Below are 20,567 nucleotides of genomic sequence, written 5' to 3'. Positions count from 1 at the left end.
TTAATTAATTCCCTCGTTTTAAGGAATTTGTGGCCACAAGATGAGTTCATTCGTGTGCTGAAGGTAGTGTGAAGACAGAACCAGCCTTTCTGCCTATACTTTAAAACGGTAAATATAGGTTCACTGTTTATTATTAGCTTGCAAGGCAACAATTAAGATATCAACATGTAAATCATCCTGAAAGAGATAACCGGGTGTACAATGCAAGACCAATTATCATCTGCATGAAGCATGTAACTTTTGAGATTCCATAGGACGTTGGATAAGTTGTGTAGATGGGTGTAACCATGGACCTATTAAAGGAATTACCGGAGAATCCGGTGTGTGTGTGTGTGTGTGTGTGTGTGTGTGTGTGTGTGTGTGTGTGCAATTTGCATATTATTTGTTTCATTTCCCACAAATTAATTAAAATGAGGGAACAAATTAATTAGTAAAAAGTGGTCTCAATATATATTTTCTTTCTCTGGATGGCCTCTCCGGGGCTCCGGAGTAGGTAAGAGAAAATGTGAATTTTTCCAAATAAAAAAGAAAATTAGCTAATTACATTTGAGGATTGTTGCCGCTTTCCCACTGGAATAAAAACCCTCTAAAATCTGACTTTTGCCTAAAGTGGAAAAGGTTACAATCGGTTGCAAATCAGTCGACACAAGAGTTTGAGGAGAGACTGAAGGAGTAACTGATCATAAAAACGTAAACATCGTCGAGTGCGACAAACAGCTGCGATATGGAAAACAATGACACTGGTTAGGCAGGACTGACATGACACTTTACTTGATGACTCCTATGACATTGATGTATCTCACAGTCACAAGTGTTTCTTAATTAACTATAGAAATATTACCCACAGGGCTTGGCAAACCAGAGAGAGGAGTCGTCCTTGGCACAGACGAGTGATCGTTGCGTAAATGGAACCGAGGAAGAATGTATTTCATTTGCTGCTGTCAAAACAGAGGCAGACATATGTTGTTACATCCGACACATGTGGTGTTTAGGAACATTTTGAGTGACAACTTTCTTTTAAAGTCCCAGTGAAACGGTTAACAACATCTTTAACTTTAAGCCAAAAAGAGGGCAAGCTTAAAGCGTGTCTGAACACAAAGGACATTAAACTGCGACTTCAGTGAGAAAGAAACATTTTCAGAGGAAACCCGGGATCACCTGAGGATGCCTAATTTGTCTTCTTCTGTGTTTTAGAATTCAGCTATTTATGATTTAAATGTTCTGTTGATACTCTTTATATAAGAAGCTCCTCTTTCTCCTGAACGGAGGACGTGGACGAGCAACTTAATAACCCAACTTTTTATAAATGTATATATGTAAATGTACAGTGTCACGCCCAGCTTTGCCGTGCTGGATGTGCCCCTCTACCTGTCTTGCTTGGCGTGTCATGATTATCCGTGTTCCGTGTCCGTGTTCCTTCTATCGCCACTAGGGGGAGCTGTCTCTATTGGCCGTGCCAGGCTAATGACTGGGCTGATTGAGTAACTGATCATAAAAACGTAAACATCGTCGAGTGCGACAAACAGCTGCGATATGGAAAACAATGACACTGGTTAGGCAGGACTGACATGACACTTTACTTGATGACTCATATGACATTGATGTTTCTCACAGTCACAAGTGTTTCTTAATTAACTATAGAAATATTACCCACAGGGCTTGGCGAACCAGAGAGAGGAGTCGTCCTTGGCACAGACGAGTGATCGTTGTGTAAATGGAACAGAGGAAGAATGTATTTCACTTACAGTCACTCTATTCACTGTATTGAGGATCAATGAGCAGAGACATGCGTTTACATAAGAGCAGACAAATACGTTGTTTAAACAATTCCTGACACACCACTTTCTGAAAAGCTAAATCATCTCTAAACTCAATCTTTATGTATCACCTTTACTTGTCACCAGGCGACAACGTAGCCGATGCTGAAGTGCCTTCAACTTGCATTCTGTCTGCTGGCCACTAGGGGGCGATTCAAGCTGAAACAAACTAGATGAAGGGTGAGGTTAACAGTATTTAGACGTGCAGTTAGTTGCTCCATTACATCCTTTTCAGCAACTTTACAAAAGACTGGTCATATTTATTGGTCTTTCGTAATTGAAAACCAATTTTCCTGCCTTATGTTGTGCAAGTGACACTTATTTTGCATTCTCTCTGCTGGCCACCAGGGGGCGACTCCTCTCTGGTTGTATAGAAGTCTATGAGAAAATGGTCCTACTTCTCTCTGCTGGCCACCAGGGGGCGACTCCTCTCTGGTTGTATAGAAGTCTATGAGAAAATGGTCCTACTTCTCTCTGCTGGCCACCAGGGGGCGACTCCTCTCTGGTTGTATAGAAGTCTATGAGAAAATGGTCCTACTTCTCTCTGCTGGCCACCAGGGGGCGACTCCTCTCTGGTTGTATAGAAGTCTATGAGAAAATGGTCCTACTTCTCTCTGCTGGCCACCAGGGGGCGACTCCTCTCTGGTTGTATAGAAGTCTATGAGAAAATGGTCCTACTTCTCTCTTGATGTATTATCTCAGTAAACATTGTAAACATGAGTTTATGGTCTCAATCTCTAGTTTCAAGTCTTCTTCAATCCAGCATGATGTTCATTTAGTACATTATGGTCCATTTAGAGTCCACCAGACCAGAAAGCAGGGGATGCTTTAGGGGGCGGGGCTTACCTGCTGATTGACAGGTCCATTTAGAGCCCAACAGATCAGAAAGCAGGGGATGCTTTAGGGGGCGGGGCTTACCTGCTGATTGACCGGTCGCTACCACAGTTACTATTGCTAGTTAGCTATGAAGATGACTTTAACACTTAGCTGTAAAGTTGACCTTGATTATGAAGCTAACTTTGTTAGCAGCTTCACACCAGAATCCACATGGATGCAGATCCAGTAAGGGTGCCGCTCTGCTGCTTGTGTTCGTCAGATCCAGCCGTCGCTCCTCCTCAGTCCTAATATGGTCACTTCCTTCACTAGTTGCAAAAATCCCAGATAATGACAGCCAAAATGCCGAACTCTGAACTGAAGACACCCATGCCTAAATTTGCTAATCTGTGATTGGACTGTCATTGTTTGGGGGAGGGGTTTAGTGAACAGTCACCTGATAGCCAATTACCAATTCAGTAAAAATTGAGATCCATTTTTTTAAATGTTTAAAATGACTGAAATGTCTTTTGTTTCACACATTCACAACAGCATGAACATTTTTGTACGCAGCTTGATTAAATTGCTTATTATTTATTGAATAGAAAAGGGTAGAAAGACAACTGGTGAGATTATACATGCCTAAAATTCTTTGAAGGTATATGTTTACTGCATTAGTTTACTGTTACTTTATTCTGATACAACATTTATGTTTTAAAGTGCAATGAGTTTAAATTTATAAAAATGAAACTTTTTACTTTTACCAAAAATAAGTAGTAGCCTAATAACAAGGAGATGAATGAAAAGTTACACCATAGCATTTTCACAGAGAAAAATTGAATTCTATTTTTATATTAATTGTGTAAACTGAAGAAAGGAATGGACTTTAAAGGGATGACAGCCAAAACACCAGATAAAAACATCTGTCCATTACAAAACGTGTAATTGTCCATAGTTTGCCTTAGTGTCTACATTTAAGGACCGTACCAGCGTTGGTAACAACCCAGAGATTGCGCAGGTCGTAGCTCATGTGGCGGATCCCCATGCACATCGGGATGTGAACCCACCGTGTGCCGTGCGGGAAGCGACGGGACATGCCGAGCCTGTTGAGAAAGAAGCCGGGAAGCGTATGAAGATTTGAGGTTTACGTTTGGTTCAGATTTTGTGGATATGTACAGCCTGTGTATCCATACATTAAAAGTACAGATGGCCCCTTGAAGATTTAACCACGACTGAAGAAAAAAACAACGCAACGCAACGTCAATCCCTGCTCGTGAACGCTGATCAAACTAGACAGCGCTGATCACATAGGAATACAAATGCTCTTACTGCACTACCTATTTCTCTTCCTGTTTATTTTTCTTCCTGTTTAGAATGTTTAGATGTTGAAAACTGTTGAGCCAAAACAACGACTTTCACAACCTTTCAGAAGCCATCCACTCAAACTAACATCTTACATCACACCTAAGTGTTCTAGTTCTAGTGAAGTTTGTATGTCAAACGTACCTAGCAATTACACCACTGTAAATTTTAACATAATTTAGAGCACATGCATGCAAGATGTTAAGACTTATTTTTCAGAAAATTCAAGTACAACAACAGTGATATGTATTATTTAACTATTTATATGTGCTGTCCATGAACTGGCTTACCTTTGGTAGATTTTGCCGTTTCTCGTCAATCCAAAAATAGAACCATCGGTGCTGATTTCAACCATTTTCAAATTAAGTCCTGGCACGAGTCTCCAGGCCGTGGTGACGCAGGTCGCCCGGTTTATTCTCTGTCATGAGAAGCATACTGATATTAATGCTGATACTTTAACTTCAAGGGTAACGAGACAATAGAGATTTCCGCTGCGTCCAACCTGTGTGTAGTAGACCCGGTAGTTCAAGTCGACGCCCCAGCATCCGTTTTGCGGGCTGCAGCTGATGTAGCTCATCCTCCTTGACATGGAAGTCCAGCCCAGGCGGCCCACACCACTGTAGGCCAGAGTTAACCCCCTCCTCAGGCAGTTGGCGTAGTAGGAGGTGGTAACTCCCACGACGTGATCATCACCTCCAGCGTCCACCTGTTTCATCCAGCGACCTGAGGACACGGAGAGGTCCAGCTAAACTCAACCAAAGCAACAATTGATGAGCAGGTAAACCCCGTACGGACTGCATTCACAATGTGGATGTAACTATCAAAATTATACTGCTATTATAGTAAGAGTTGTTACCATAGGATAGTCGAAAGTGGCCAGCCACGTATTTGTAGACCCTGTTATTGGTGCCAGCTCCCCAAAGTCCTGCAGGTCCCACTGAGACATGCCTGAATCTGATTGCGCTCATTCTGCTCCAAGACGATCCAATCAGGAAATATGGAAAATAGTTCCTGTCTCTGGCGACCACCTTCCCCTGTCCAGCGTCAATCTGATAAGCATTATGCAGGTACGGAGCCTCAGCGCAGTTCCAGGCTGTGGGGAGAAAATAATCATGGATGCATTCAAATAAAATCTAATTTAAACTGCTTCAACTGTTCATTTTTTTAACAAAAAATACGACTCACCATCACTGAGGGCCAGGTGACACAAGGCCAGCAAGAAGGCAGCGACAGCTTTCATGTTGTCTCCGTGTTTGTGAGTCTGTAGACTGGCAATACATTTCTGGTTCTGCCTCTGCGTCTAAATATACTCTCTGGATCTGAACTTAATGCATCTAATTACAGCACAACATTAATTAAAGCTGGTTCTGCAGGCTGACTAAGAGGAAGCTACGAGGGCATTGTTATTTATATTGATTGGCTGTGACCTGTCAATACAAATATGTGCCCTGTTTGACAGCCTAGCCTCTGATGATGCCGGGCCAAGGAGGTATATAAGAAAGGGTGGTGGCCTTTGAGGTTACCTTTTGAAGAGAGGGAACAAGGCCGTGGATCGGATGAATGTAGTGTAGCGGAGACGCCTCTCCTAACAGGCAAAATATAAACGTTGGGCGCCAGACAGGATATAAATCGTACTGTCGAAAAAGATAACTTAAATGGTTTTAATTATATAGAGTGTAGGAGAGTTAATAAAGTGTCCCGGCTAATTGTCTCGCTACAAGAACAACCAAAAACAGGATCAATTAAGGGAGTTTTCTATTAAGTTAAACAAAAATTCGATTAATCTTCAATGATCAGGTAAGTCAACAGTTCCAAACAAATATATCATCCAACAAATAAACTCTAATTCAAGATCAGTTCATACGTAACGTAATATAGTTGTTAAACAAAGGCTGAAGTCAAACACCATGACAGATAAACAGTTCAAAACAGTTCAAAATGTCAATAATTGGTTAAGTATGTAGTGTGAATGGGGGGAGGGGAGCATGTAAGTGTGTGTGTATTCAGGTTCAGAGTTCAGTTCTTTCTGCTGAAGGTGTTGAGTGTGTGTGTGTGTGTGTGTGGGGGGGGGGGGGTGTAGAAGAGTCCAGTTCAGTTCATAAGGTTGTATGTGAGTGTGTGAGCATGGATGAATGAAGGAGAATGTAGATCAGGAGGGGAGAGTGAGTGGGTTGGAATGGGAGAAAGAGCAGGTGAACTGGGCAGCCAGCGGAGAAGCCTGGAGAGTAAGGGGGTGGGGGACCCCGACTTATCTGTGGGGTTTCGATGACTTCCAAACCGGCCTAAGGCTGTCGGCCTGTTCCCTGGAACTCAGTCCTCTTCTCCTGTTAATCCGATCCTTTTTCAACGAACCATCTCCAGTTTCCTCAGATTATTTTAGTTTTGATTCCCGTCCTGGATTCTTTTCCTTTCGCTTCTTTTCTCACTTCTATCACTCGGTCTGCTTCACGCTTCTTTGTTCTCCTTTGTTTGACCTTCCTTCTCACTCTCACTCTCAGGGTGCAGTCGAATAGTCTTCTTCTCTTAGGAAGGTTCCTAACTGAAGAAGTGACCCGGAAGTAAACAAGTGGCCGCCATGATAAGAGCCGTTCGAATTCTCTAAATGCAAAGGAAAGGAGCTCCAATGCTTCCTTTCAGAGCTCCTTTAGCATAGGATGCAACGGACCTTCCTATGCGAAAGGAAAGGAGATTACGCCGACCCACAATTCTTTGCGAGAGCAACATTTAAAGTGACGCACACCTCGGCCGTTCATGAAAACAAACGATATGTGCATTTACATATTTAACAGTTACTTTCATGCAGACATATAGTAATTGGAATTGTGTTGATAAATGTGTGGACAGTGGTAATAATTTAATAATAGTTTTATTTATTTCAATCATGTTACAAATGAGCACTGGCGCCTCACAGCAAGAGGGTCCTGGGTTCGAGGTCAAATTCGGGTTCCTTCTGTGTGGAGTTTGCATGTTCTCCCCGTGTAAGCGTGGGTTCTCTCCGGGTTCTCCGGCTTCCTCCCACAGTCCAAAGACATGCAGGATGGGGATAGGTTGATTGGTGACTCTAAATTGCCCGTAGGTGTGAATGTGAGTGTGAATGGTTGTCTGTCTCTACATGTCGGCCCTGTGATAGACTGGCGTCCTGTCCAGGGTGTACCCTGCCTTCGCCCAATGACAGCTGGGATCGGCTCCAGCCCCCCCGCGACCCTGAATACAGGATAAGAGGTAGACAATGGATGGATGGATGGATGTTACAAATGTTTGACAAAAACTAAACTAAAACCACAAATGAAATGTAAAAACAGCAAACGGTCAAACAGGAAGGAGGAGCTGCTGGACTGAAGCCGGTCAGTGAACCAGCTGTTTATAAAACCAACAACATGAGAAGTGGACGATGCGCTTTTTGTAGTCCATTATTGTAGTTTCTCCAGCGCAGACGCACGTCAATCACCGGTGCCGATCATCAGCTGTCAATCATCAGCCGTCTTTCCCTAAATCCTTTTGAGTTCTCCTATCGCCTTTCCTTAACCCTGTGACGTTTTCCCCAGAGGTCAAGGAATAGGAGTTAGGAATAGGAGATAGGACCTTATTTTTTGACTATTCGACTGCACCCTCAGTCTCACTCTCTCTCTCTCTGTGTCTGTGTGTCACTCTCAGGTGCCTCTGATTTGAAAACTCTCCTCCCCCTCCTTGTGTGTGATGTCACTTCCTGTTCACCTTATGTTCAATGTCCTGCTCTGCTACAGTAGGGTTTTTTTTTTATTGTTTCACGGAGGTTACACTGTAAAGCGCCAATAAACTCATCCACAGCTCCTCACAAGGTGTCGGATTTTTAATGAATGCAGCCCAAGGCACGTTTCATCCTGCTGTGGCCTGTATGCTCTCTCCTCGCATGCGTAGTGATTTAAATAACAGCTATTCAAGTTGATTTATTTCAAAAAGTGAATGATTAACACACATCTCTTCAGCAATGTAAGTCTATGGGGGAAAATATTTTCGGAAGAGGATGCTGCTCAGCGTTAACAATGAACACGACATGTTTAGCTGAGGCAAAGCGCCTTTAGTGCCGTCATATACTGGAAAATGAGATCAAAGCAAAGAATGCGGAGAGCAAACAAAAGAAAATTGCAGCCTCAAGCTGCCAAACCTCTCCTTGCTTATGTGAATAGTATCGTTTCCTCCTCGAGCCTTCTACCTGCCCAGGTACGCAAGTGTGAGGCAAGCGAAAACCAAGCAAGCATCCACATTCCCACAGGAAGAGCATATACCATTAATACAAGATCTCTGCCTCACACTGTATCTAAAGGCCTACGGATGAGCATGCAAAATATTATGGTTAGATTCTTACTACATCTTTACAGTGAGCCCACCCCCACCTGCTCAGAGGACATAATTAGACCAACTTGTTCGCTATCTCCTATATTGAGTTACATATGGTGTATGTGACACAGGTTTATTATATATAATTAATATTAGTAAGAGTAAAATTAGCAACAGATATCGATAATAACCGAGCAACTCAATGATGTAGGTGCAGCTGCTCGCAACGGAAATAGAGTAGTAATCAGTAGTAATTAGTAATCACCAAAAATAATTATCATCTATGCTGAATTATACGATTTCATTTAGTTACATCAACTGGCGGGGCACCACCCTTCATAACAAGGAGAAAATGACAGGCAATTAAAGTGGCATGATTAGAACAGTGTTGGTGCTTCATGTCATAAAAACCTGGTGCAAAATGTAGTGTAATCCCACACACTTATCACATGACCGCACCAGAGAACACTTTCTAGCCCAGTCGCTTTGGACAAAAGCGTCTGCTAAATGACCTAAATGTAAATGTAAATCTAGCGCAGTGTGTGGACCAACTTTTAAAAAAAAGGTCAAACCATGACGGCCAGATTCACAAAAGGACTCAACTATAAATCGTGAGAAGAGAGAAGTGCTTAAATGAACATTCCTGACCATTCCCTCATCACCTCATATTATCAGGTCAACCAGCCATTGAGAAATGCATTAATCCCAACTTTGTTTTATGCTTATTACCGATAACATATTAGTCAAGTATAGATAGCTCAAATAAATGCATTAAGGCCTAATTAGCAGCAGATCTTATTATTTTCATTCCCTCTCATCAGTGAAACAAACAGAATGCATGCTGGTCTTTTATAGTGGAGGTAGGCTGCAATTATCAGAGCAATACAAAGATTGAGGCTCCATCGTGTGGCTCAAATGTGTACTGCAGATATACGTGTTAAAATGAAAGACAATGGAAGGAAATCTGCAAAAATACCTGGCGACCCAAATGAAATCTGCGGTGACTCACTTGTGGGTTCGACCCAGACTTTGGGAAGGAAGGATGTACCTTAATCAGATAAAACATGCAGTAGCTGTGGATTAATCACAATTAATCACCAATTGTGAAAAAATGTCCAATTTCTTTGTATATTGTTGTGGGAACTAACAGATAAATGACAGAAGGTGTCTACCAGGGGATCACAAAATGTATTTGTTGGCAGCATGTTAGTTTTTTTGGGGTTTATTTATGTTCTCTACTGCAGTACTTTGCTTTATTGTATTATTCTTTGTAATTATTGTGTGCACTGAACACCCGGGCCAATAACCTGTATGTGAAAAAGTACTTGGCATTAATCTCCTTTCTGATTCTGTGAAGGATTGTTTTATCTCATTATCACCCCCTTCTTCTTTTACTGTATGAAAAGCTTCTCCTTCAGTTCATGAAATCCCTGCAGTGCTGCATTAGCGTGCATTGTGTTTGTTCTGTCAATGAATCCTCTGCAAACGACACGGGCTGCTACAGTACGAACTACACACCCACACGCCTAGAACTCGATATTCTGCCTGTTTGAGAAGGGAACATCCTGTTTACCAGGGTGCATCATTGCTTAACCAGTTATGTGACAAGCTGAGCTTAGTAGTTAATAATTATCACACCTGCTGCAAGTTACCCATATTTACCCTCAACCAGCCGTTCTGCACATTGTGCTGCACAAACATGAACCCAAAAAAAGTGATAGGCTGCATGGAGACTCCCCCCTACGCAGTCTGCGTGCCTACCACCTTGCGCTTGGCATTTATGATTCAAATTTGAGCTCTTCCTGTCCACCCGAGCACGCTCTTGCATGCATCTGAGGTGACATTCCCCCAAAAATGTTCTGCCACTTATTCACATCATCGTTACATGAGCTTACCTGGCGCAAATAATTGCCTCAGGTTTATAACTTATAATTAATACAATTCATGTAAATGATTACAAATTAAAATTTTAATTCCTTACACAACTTGTCCCTGGAGGAAATAATAACACTACATTTAAGTTACACTGCTATTTACCAGCCACTGGTATTGTTTTCACCCGGTGTGTCTGTGAGTCATCGAGGCAGAATGCGGTCCCTAAGGAAAACCTCCACAGAAGCAGTTTTGAGTAACTTTGCCAGGTCTGGAAACGCGATAGCGTCGCTACTTTGCGAGATGCAATCACGAAACAGGTGTTGGTTGAGATCAGGATGAAGGCCAAGTTTGAAGTAGGGTGCGGCCCAAGCGCTCCTGATGTCGTTACTCGTGTGATCCCATTGCAAGATTGTTCCTAGTTTATTTTCTACTGTGAAATCACCCTTTTTCTAATTATTTGTGTTCAAGAGATATTTAAAAAAAAAAGTGCTGCAGTGCATCATGACCACATTACTTCAATTATCATTTATTGTACAGAAAACAGGAGAAAGATATTTGATTATACATGCTTGAGTGTCTTTAAAGACACCTGAATTTGACTGTTAAAATATGTAGTAACCTGATAACAGGGAGATGAATGAGTACTTACACCGTAGCTTTTTATGAGGAAAAAATTAAATGCTATTCATTAAATCACCGTTTGCTGTGCATCTGTAAATCTGAAGAAAGGATAGTACTTGAAAATGGATGGAAGCCAAAACACCACTTAAGAGATTCCTGTCTGTGAAGAAAATGAAATCTTCCACGACAAACAGAGAGTGTTGTGCACTGCCTTGGAAGTCGCATTAGTTTGTGCATCGCATGACCAAACCAGAGTTGGTAACGATCCAAATCGTCCCAAGGTCGTAGCTCACGTCGCGGACTGGCATGCACATCGGGATGTGGACCCAACGTGAGCCGTATGGGACACGACTGTTGATGCCAGTTCTGTCGAGAAAGATCCATCTTAATTCTGTTTCTATCAGCATAGTTTTTATTACAGGGATTATTTAGCTAAGTGCTCTAATTTGAAGTCATATTTTTAAAATAGAGATGACTCAAATGTAATCATGATTAATCCACTTGTCTTACTGTTCTGGATGTAGATATTATACATACTAGAATGTCGTGGGTGCCTCAGGTTGAAACCCTGTTGCATCTGAAGAGAGCATCCTCTCAAATGTTACTGCCAGACTGTGACAACTATCTTACCTTTGGAAGACCGCGCCAGCTCTGTTCACGGCAAAAACATTTCCGTCTGTCGCCACTTCAACCACCTTCAGTGTCCCTCCCACTGCTCTCCAAGCAGAGGCCCTGCAGGTCTGTGGGTTTATTGACTGTCAAAAGAAGCATACAGGGAGTCGTTCAGTGATGATGATCAGTGAATATGGATCCTCATTATAACTCCAACAACTCCAAGAGTATAACGATTTCACTCGCGCTGCTGCGTCCAACCTGTGTGTAGTAGACCCGGTAGTTCAAGTCGACGCCCCAGCATCCGTTTCGTGGACTGCAGCTGATGTATCTCATCCTCCTTGACAGGGAAGTCCAGCCCAGGCGGCCCACACCACTGTAGGCCAGAGCGGAGCTACTTCTCAGGCAGTTGCCGAACAGGGTGGTGCTAACTGCCACAACCTGATCGTCACCTCCAGCATCCACCTGGTTCACATTGAGACCTGAAGACACAGGGAGGTCCAAGCTCACTTGGTCAGTTGCAGCTGCTTACTGTAAGTGTGGAAAATGGGAAGCTAACAAAGTCAATCTGTCACTTAGGGATCTTTCAACATAGTCGGAGTGCTGTACTGCACTCCCTCGATTATATTAAACTCAACCAAAGCAACAATTGATGACCAGGTCAACCCATACAGACTGCATTCACTCATGTGGACATGATTATCAAAATTATACTTCTACTAATGTTAATAATAATAATAATAATAATAATTTTTACCAGAAGAAATTCGAAAAATGCCAGCTACATATTTGTAGACCCTGCTATTGGTGCCAGCTCCCCAAATTCCTGCAGGTCCCGCTGAGACATGTTTGAATCTGATTGCGCTCATTCTGAACCACCTCGATCCAATCAGGAAATATGGATAACTGTTCCTGTCTCTGGCGACCACCGTCCCCAGTCCAGCGTCAATCTGGAAAGCATTATACAGGCGTGGAGCCTCGGCACAGTTCCAGGCTGTGGGGAGAAAAAACATGAAATTAATCTGCTTGAACTATTAATTTTAAGTTTATAAAAATGTAATCTGACAGTGACCCACCATCACTGACGGCCAGGGAGGACAACGCCAGCAAGAAGGCTGCGACAGCTTTCATGTTGTCCCCGTGTTGGTGAGTCTGTCGTCAGCAGTCAAGTTCTGGATCTGGATCTGGTGTGTCTACGTGGAGCTGCAGTCCTCCTTATATACTCGCGATCCATGGATCTGAACCATGTCATTCAGCCAAAGCTGGTTCTGCAGGATGTTTGGGGAAGCTACGAGGACATTTTTATTTTATTTTCAGATATGCATCCGGTTATACAGCTTTTGTCAGGTAGACCTGTCAAAAGATGGAAAGCATTGATGAGATAGGAGTGGTTGTTTGTTCTGTGTGTCGGTAAGAACATTAACTTGTCAGACTTGGTTTGTGGATAGGCAGTTTAGTCCAGTGGTTCCCCCTCCAAAGGTTCAGAGGAAAAATATTGGGGGTTTGTGAGATGGTTAATGTAACTTTCTATATACATTTTTTCATGCTCCATTTGGTAGTTACCTCACTCGCTGTATGTAGGAAAGAGATAGCTCGGTAGCTACATGCCGTATTTACAATGCAGAACTGTCACGGTTTTCACCAGAATTAAAATAACAATAGTATTAGATTTGAGTGTCAATCAATCACTGTGTTGTTGGCAAGGATGCTATGATGCTAGAATGTCTTTTCTAACTCCTTCCTAGAACACCGCAGGAATACTTAATTACGACATAATTAAGACGGCCAGGTACAACAGCTGGCAGAGAATGTGTCACATGCTTGTTTTAAAATGGTATCTGACAGTTAAATCTCACCAGTCTACTAGTGTTATCAAACACACATATAAACTCTGGAGACAAAACAGCATATAGGTGGGCTCAGCACTGAAGTGCTTGTCTTCCAATCCTTTTGAGTATGCCTGTAGCCATGCATAGTGCAAGTGCGTACATTGCCCGTGCATGAATGTGCGGCACATTTAACAGTTTGGGCAGTTGAAAATATGGTCAATGCGAATCTAATTTTGAGCAAGAAATTGAATAAACGCAATTTCTAAAAGAGAAAAAGGCTTTTTTTATCTGCAGGAATGATTTCTTGAGCAAAAGTCATAAAATTCTGCAAAAAAATAAAAAGGTCAGTGCCAATTACATGACAAACCTTTGCATGATACCTTTGATATGTGCTATGACAAGCCCATCTTTGTGGGAATTTTACATGGCTGTTTGATCGTGTGTTTTTTTTCTTAGTATAAATAAAAAGGTGTTCATATTGATAAAATAATGCCTTTAATCACCAACAAATGCTTGGCTATCATTAACTAAATCCAGCATATCACAAGAAAATTGTCTGTGTGTATGTGTTAAGCATTTATACTTCAATAAACGAGCTGAAAAATGTAAAGTATATTGAAGCAATTTTCCTATAAACAAATTTGACTAAAATTACACACACATTGTGGTACAGGGGCACCGACGTCTATTTCCAGCTCAGGGTTGACTTTATGAAACTCAACACGGTTCACACTTATCTGAACTATGTAACATGACGCATGTCAAGCAACTCCCAAATTACAATCTGAACGGGAAGGAGGAAATTTACACAAACACGGAACCAGTGGAAAGATAATCAACAAGGAAGGACGACCTTACTGTAACCAAATACCACCTGGTTGCCCAGCTGTCATGTACATGTGTTTTTTTAAAAATTTCTATTGAAAAACGAGCCTATCAAAACATCGCTGAGGAATTTAGACACCTGTATCACAAAGCAGATTCAACGCGCTGCGTTTGCAGCATAGCATCAATTGGCAAAGCGACAATCTATAATAATAACAAATGCTAAAAGCAACAGCTGCAGCGCGACATCAATCTCAAATCTGAGTCTGCAGACGGAACAGATACCTGCAGCCTTCAGGCGGCTGTAACGAGTCAGCAGTGTAAAGGTGCGTGAAGCAACGTGTTTGCGTGGTGCTATTGCATACAAAGTCAATGCAAAGGCAAGAAAAGATGTAAATAGGCGAACAAGGCAATTGCACGAAATCTGCGAGTTGAAATATTTCAAATCAAGCGAAAGCCTATCAGAAAAAATCATAGCAAGGTCCCCCAGAGCTCTACAATAGAACCTCAAATCACCAGACCAGACTATGTGGAGAAGCGGTCGCTCCCATATTTATGTCTTGATGACGTTTTAGGTGCTGATGGAGCAGCTGCAGTGTTAGCATAGCCTAGCTCCTTATAGAGCTGAACTCCATTCAGAAAACAAGCATTTTAAAGGTATTTGCTTGTCGTCTTGCAGACAGACCTAACAAACAGACCTTTTACAAATTGTCATCAGTATGTTGTTATTTCGGCATCTTTCTTTTTTTATGTAAATGTTTTATTGAGCACCAACAAAAAAAGAGTACATGTAATGCAATTACAACAGAGGTACAGTGCTCACATTTTACTCATTTTCCCCCTCCCTTTTCCCGCACTCTTTCTCGGCATCTTTCTTTATTGATTTATTGCAGTTGCATCACAACAACATAGCTTAATATAGCTGTAGTAAACCAGCCAACATGTCTCTTGCTATTCACAGTGAATACAACTCATTGGGTGATGTTATGAACTCAGACGGCGTTTGGTTTCCCGGCGTATCTGGAACTTCACAACATGTACAAAGCAGCAATAGTGGTTATTTCAGCCATGATTGATGAAAAGGGAAACTTTGTTTCGTCTTTGGTGGGACCACAGCATAAAGGCAAGACCTTCAGTATTATACTAACTGTAATTAATGCACATATTCCCAAGCAAATTCATGTTTCTAGTCATGCAGCTGTAACAGCATGTGCCAGCTCAGGAATCCATTCTATTAAATAGAAATAGATATTATGGAAAAGCATCATCTACCACCAAACTTCTGTCTCATAAGTTATGAAAGTAAAATATTATGACACTGTCAAAATGCTACGTGGAGCTTAAGAAAGACTGCAACCACAGTAACCCTGGTGTCTTCTAAGAGGAAGCGGCAAGCTGTCCCTGTCAAGTGATTCAAGCAAACAAAGTGCATAGGATGAAGAGTGATGTTAAGAGTATTTAGACGTGCAGTTAGTTACTCTATTACAACCTTTTCAGCAACTTTACAAAAGACTGGTCATATATTTATTTAGTAATTGATAACCAATTTTCCTGCCTTATGTTGTGCAAGTGACACTTATTTTGCATTCTCTCTGGTGGCCACCAGGGGGCGACTCCTCTGGTTGCAAAAAGAGGTCTGATTGTATTAGTCTATGAGAAAATGGTCCTACTTCTCTCTGCTGGCCACCAGGGGGCGACTCCTCTCTGGTTGTATAGAAGTCTATGAGAAAATGGTCCTACTTCTCTCTGCTGGCCACCAGGGGGCGACTCCTCTCTTGTTGTATAGAAGTCTATGAGAAAATGGTCCTACTTCTCTCTGCTGGCCACCAGGGGGCGACTCCTCTCTTGTTGTATAGAAGTCTATGAGAAAATGGTCCTACTTCTCTCTGCTGGCCACCAGGGGGCGTCTCCTCTCTGGTTGTATAGAATTCTATGAGAAAATGGCCCTACTTCTCTCTGCTGGCCACCAGGGGGCGACTCCTCTCTTGTTGTATAAAGGTCTATGAGAAAATGGCCCTACTTCTCTCTGCTGGCCACCAGGGGGCGACTCCTCTCTGGTTGTATAGAAGTCTATGAGAAAATGGTCCTACTTCTCTCTGCTGGCCACCAGGGGGCGACTCCTCTCTGGTTGTATAGAAGTCTATGAGAAAATGGTCCTAGTTCTCTCTGCTGGCCACCAGGGGGCGACTCCTCTCTGGTTGTATAGAAGTCTATGAGAAAATGGTCCTACTTCTCTCTGCTGGCCACCAGGGGGCGACTCCTCTCTGGTTGTATAGAAGTCTATGAGAAAATGGTCCTACTTCTCTCTTGATGTTTTATCTCAGTAAACATTGTAAACATGAGTTTATGGTCTCAATCTCTAGTTTCAAGTCTTCTTCAATCCAGCATGATGTTCATTTAGTACATTATGGTCCATTTAGAGTCCACCAGACCAGCAAGCAGGGGACGCTTTAGGGGGCGGGGCTTATCTACTGATTGACAGGTAGTGTCGCTACCGTCGCTAGCAATACAATTAGCTACTAAGATGACTTTAACACTTAGCTGTTAAGTTGACCTTGAATCACAATGCTAACTTTGTTAGCAGCTTCACAACAGAATCCAGATGGATCCAGATCCAGGAAAGGTTGCTGCTCTGCTGTTGGTGTTTGTCAGATCCATCCATCGCTGCGCCGCAAAGGTTTCAGGATGGGCGACGGCCAAAAATGCTGACCTCAAGGTTTCCCCAACGGGTGGCGCCACGATGTTGACATCCACTTCTTATTAACAGTCCGTGGTACCAGCCAAAGCTGGTGTTGTTTCACCTTGTGAATCAGTGTGCGAGTCATCAAGGTGAGAGCAGGTCATGGAGGCACCGACTGTCAACTACTACAGAAGTGGTTTGGAGTACTTAGCCAGGTATTTATACTGTCTGTCGTTCAACTTTACACGTGTTACTTGAGATCAAAATGAAAGTTAAGGTCAAAGACGGGCGTGGTCCGAGCAAGGGCCCCAGAAGTAGGGAGCAGTTTATTTTGTAATTGTTCAATATTTTCTCTTTTGCCTATTATTTGTTATCAAAAGCAAAGTTTTAAAATAAGTGTACTGTTCTCCAGATCCAACCTTGTGTTATTATTTACACCACTACTCTATCATTGATGAACACATTTGGTAAAATGGTTTTACTTTCAAACTTATGAATGCAAAAAAAGTGTTCAGCAGCCAAAGAGCATGACCAAAATCAGATGAAATTGCTTCAATTATCATTTATTGAACAGAAAACAGGAGAAAGACAAGTGGCGAATGGAGGTTATACATGCCTGAGATCCTTTAAAAAGTTACATCTTTAGTGTATTAAGTTACTCATTTTTTATTATGATTCTGATAACATTTGCGTTTTACAGTCGAGTAAGATTGAATTTACAGTATCTTAAAACTTTTAAGGTCTGATTGATGATTTTTGTGCATTGATGATGGATCATTTTCAGAAAGGGTCACATAGCTTCTAAGAATCAGAAGAAGAATTATTTCCTTCGGCCTCAATTTTCACAGTTGTCAAAATAAGTAGTAACCTAATAACAAGGAGATGAATGAGTAGTTACACCATAGCTTTTTTTGAGGAAAAAATTAAATGCTATTCATTAATTCATCGTGTGTTGTACACTGAATATTCTGAAGAAAGGATAGAATGTTAAAAAGCCACCACTTAGAGATTCATGTCCATGAAAAAAATTAAATCTTCCATGACAAACGGAGATCGGTGCACACTTAGCGTCTGCCTTAGGGCTTGCACATCAAGATCAGGTGAGACCTGGTGACAACCCAAAGTTTGCCGTTGTCGAAGCTCACATGGCGGACTCTTGTGCACATCGGGATGCGCACCCATCTTGTGCCATATGGACGAGATGAGGTGATCCCAACTCTGTTGAGAGAAGACGGTGAAAAACAACACCTTAAATTCAATTCCATCAGCTTTGCACAAAAGTTTATGAAAGGCTTTGCCCCTGAGATTATTTCAGCTTTTTTTTCTCATTTGACAGAAAATCAATTTTGATTCAGATTTCATGTATTTACGGACGTTTACTTTCATCAATGCACGTTAATTTCACATTATGGATCGTGGAGCGCAAAGCTAAATTGCACCATCCCTCTCAGCGGCAAACTTCAGCAATTACGCCAAATACATTTTAACATCGTGTTGACTTGTACTTGCGTTGAAGTGTAAAGACATTTTTCGGAGTATTAAAATAGTGCTGACATCATTAATAATGTTAACTCTATTTTTATTAGATGTGCCGTTCACGATGTAGATAGCATACATACTAGAATGTGATGGATGTTTCAGGTTGAAACCCTGTTGCAAATGTTACTGCCAGACTGTGACAATTAGCTTACCTTTGGAAGACATAGCCACTGCGGTCCACTCCAAAAACTTTTCCATTGTAAGACACTTCGATCATTACCAATGAACCACGCACTTGTCGCCAACCACCGGTGCTGCAGGACCTTGCGTTTACATTCTGTCACAAGAAGATTTTATGGAGTTGTCATGATCAATCATTGTATGGAGTTGTCATGATCAATCATTGATGTTTCCTTATAGTAACACCAACACAGTTAAAAGTGTCCTACCCTTGCATGAAAGATCCGATTGCGCGCATCGACTCCCCAGCACCCCATTTTCTCGCTGCAGGAGTAGTACTTCAGTGACCTACGCAGGGTGGACCAGACCAGGTTGCCAACGCCCTTGTAGCCCAAAGTTCTGGTGTCTGTCACACAGTAGGCCCAGTTCCTATTTGTAACTCCCACTAGGTAATCATCACCACCAGCATCCACCTGTTTCATGTAGGGACCTAAAGACACAGAGAGGTCCAGTTAAGTTAGTCAGCAAAACAATGATGAGCAGGTAAACCTGTACAGACTGCATTTGCTTATGTGGAAGTAATAATAATAATAATAGTTACCTCTAGCGATCTTAAACGAGCCACATACATATTTGTAGACTCTGTTCCTGTATCCAGAGGCAAATATTCCTGCAAGTCCCACGGTGGCATGCTGCACTCGGTAGTTGCTCATTCTTTGCCATCTGCCTCCCAGCATGTAGTATGCATACCTGCTAGTGGTTGTTGCGACCACTTGCCCTAAACCAGCGTCAATCTGAAGAGCACCACTCAGCCGTGGACCCTCAACGCAATTCCAGGCTGTGAAGACAAAATCATCAAGATGTTTTCATTTTTATTTTGTTAATAGTCACTCAAACAAAAATTACAGAAAAATAGTTGTTCGCAATGTAAATCATAGATCTCTGGGTGCTGTCAACAACGCTCTTTAAACATTTATAAAAGATCTAAAATCTTGCAAGTAAGGAAAATAAAAGAGCGATAATTCAAATAAAGGGATATATATATATATATATAAATATATATAAACACAGATGTAAACAACAAGTACACAGATAAAAAATATATTTAAAAAAAGGTAAAGTGACAAATCATAAAGGTGAATGGAAATCGGAGTACTCCGTAGCTTTGGTGGCTGTGGTTATCTCTCACCAGCCATTTTGCCATCTTTCATTTATCTTTAGAAATGTATTGAGCAAGTGTGAAGGGATATATTACAAAATGGAAGTTCGTCAATGATACCAATCCTCACACATTAGGAGGCCTGTGACCAATTTACAATTAGGAGGGGAGAGGATTTGCCAACCACACAATCATCCGTATAAAAGGTAAATTAGCTATTGTAGTGCTAATTGAATGCAATCAAAACCTCTGCCTGTCATTCATAAATAATTTACTAGTATCTGGCAAAATGAAATGCATAAAGATAACCTACCCGTACAACATATTTGATGATAAATGATTTCTGATTCCGATTCCCTATCCATGAGAGCGTAAGGTACATACTCATTCAAATTAAAATAAACCCTGCTAATCTTATTTCACCTTAAACTGCAGATATTGACTTACCGGTACTGGTGGTGGCGAGGCAGCACAGTGCCACCAAAAAGGTTATGGCAGCTTTCATGGTGTTTCTCTGTTAGTGTTGAGTCAGCAGTGTACTTCGGGATGTACTTCTGTGTCTGCCTGAAGCTGCTGTCCTGTCTGGTTTATATACTCCATCCTTGGATGTGAAACATGTGTTTAATTACAGCGTTGCATTAATTAAAGCCGGTTCTGCAGGCTGTTCAGGGAAGCTAGGAGGACATTTGTATTTAAATGTCTTTAGCATAACCTTTCATTTCAAAAATGTCCACCCTGTTTGACACTCCCATACTGCATTGGCCAAGAAACAAAAAAACAAAATAAAAAAATCGGTCCGTGGTGTCATTTCATCACTGCCTCTCACCTCGCTTCCATCTCTCTGAGATGGGAGGACATGCTGTTGTTATTATTTGTGTGTAAACAATGTATAACAATCCTGCATTCCTAATCTTAAAAATATAAACAAAATGTACTTATTCATCTTGTGGTATCTTGTATCATAAGGTTTTTTACGTTCCAAATTCTAAAGTAAATTC

The 20,567-nt window shown here is 41.7% G+C and overlaps 2 protein-coding genes across 2 annotated transcripts; both read right to left on the bottom strand.

Moving 5' to 3' along the window:
* Window positions 1-3,221: 3,221 nt before the first annotated feature.
* LOC311031977 (fish-egg lectin-like) lies at window positions 3,222-5,555 on the bottom strand. The gene is made up of 5 exons (XM_084038576.1): window positions 5,178-5,555; window positions 4,849-5,085; window positions 4,495-4,715; window positions 4,283-4,410; window positions 3,222-3,733 (listed from the first exon to the last, which is right to left on the bottom strand). The coding sequence occupies exons 1-5, from the start codon at window positions 5,230-5,232 to the stop codon at window positions 3,592-3,594; spliced, it is 783 nt and encodes a 260-aa protein (XP_083894702.1). The 5' UTR covers window positions 5,233-5,555; the 3' UTR covers window positions 3,222-3,591.
* Window positions 5,556-10,690: 5,135 nt separating this feature from the next.
* On the bottom strand, window positions 10,691-20,089 carry LOC311032230 (uncharacterized protein). The gene is made up of 11 exons (XM_084038866.1): window positions 20,017-20,089; window positions 19,012-19,248; window positions 18,680-18,900; window positions 18,443-18,567; window positions 17,841-17,969; window positions 17,710-17,719; window positions 12,494-12,569; window positions 12,175-12,411; window positions 11,679-11,899; window positions 11,436-11,560; window positions 10,691-11,171 (listed from the first exon to the last, which is right to left on the bottom strand). The coding sequence occupies exons 1-11, from the start codon at window positions 20,072-20,074 to the stop codon at window positions 11,030-11,032; spliced, it is 1,581 nt and encodes a 526-aa protein (XP_083894992.1). The 5' UTR covers window positions 20,075-20,089; the 3' UTR covers window positions 10,691-11,029.
* Between the last annotated feature and the right edge of the window lie 478 nt (window positions 20,090-20,567).

This window comes from Eutrigla gurnardus, assembly GCF_963514095.1.
Source record: "Eutrigla gurnardus genome assembly, chromosome: 21".
NCBI classification, from domain to species: Eukaryota; Metazoa; Chordata; class Actinopteri; order Perciformes; family Triglidae; genus Eutrigla; species Eutrigla gurnardus.
Note: the sequence above shows the minus strand (reverse complement) of the source record. Positions and strands in the feature narration are given on the sequence as shown.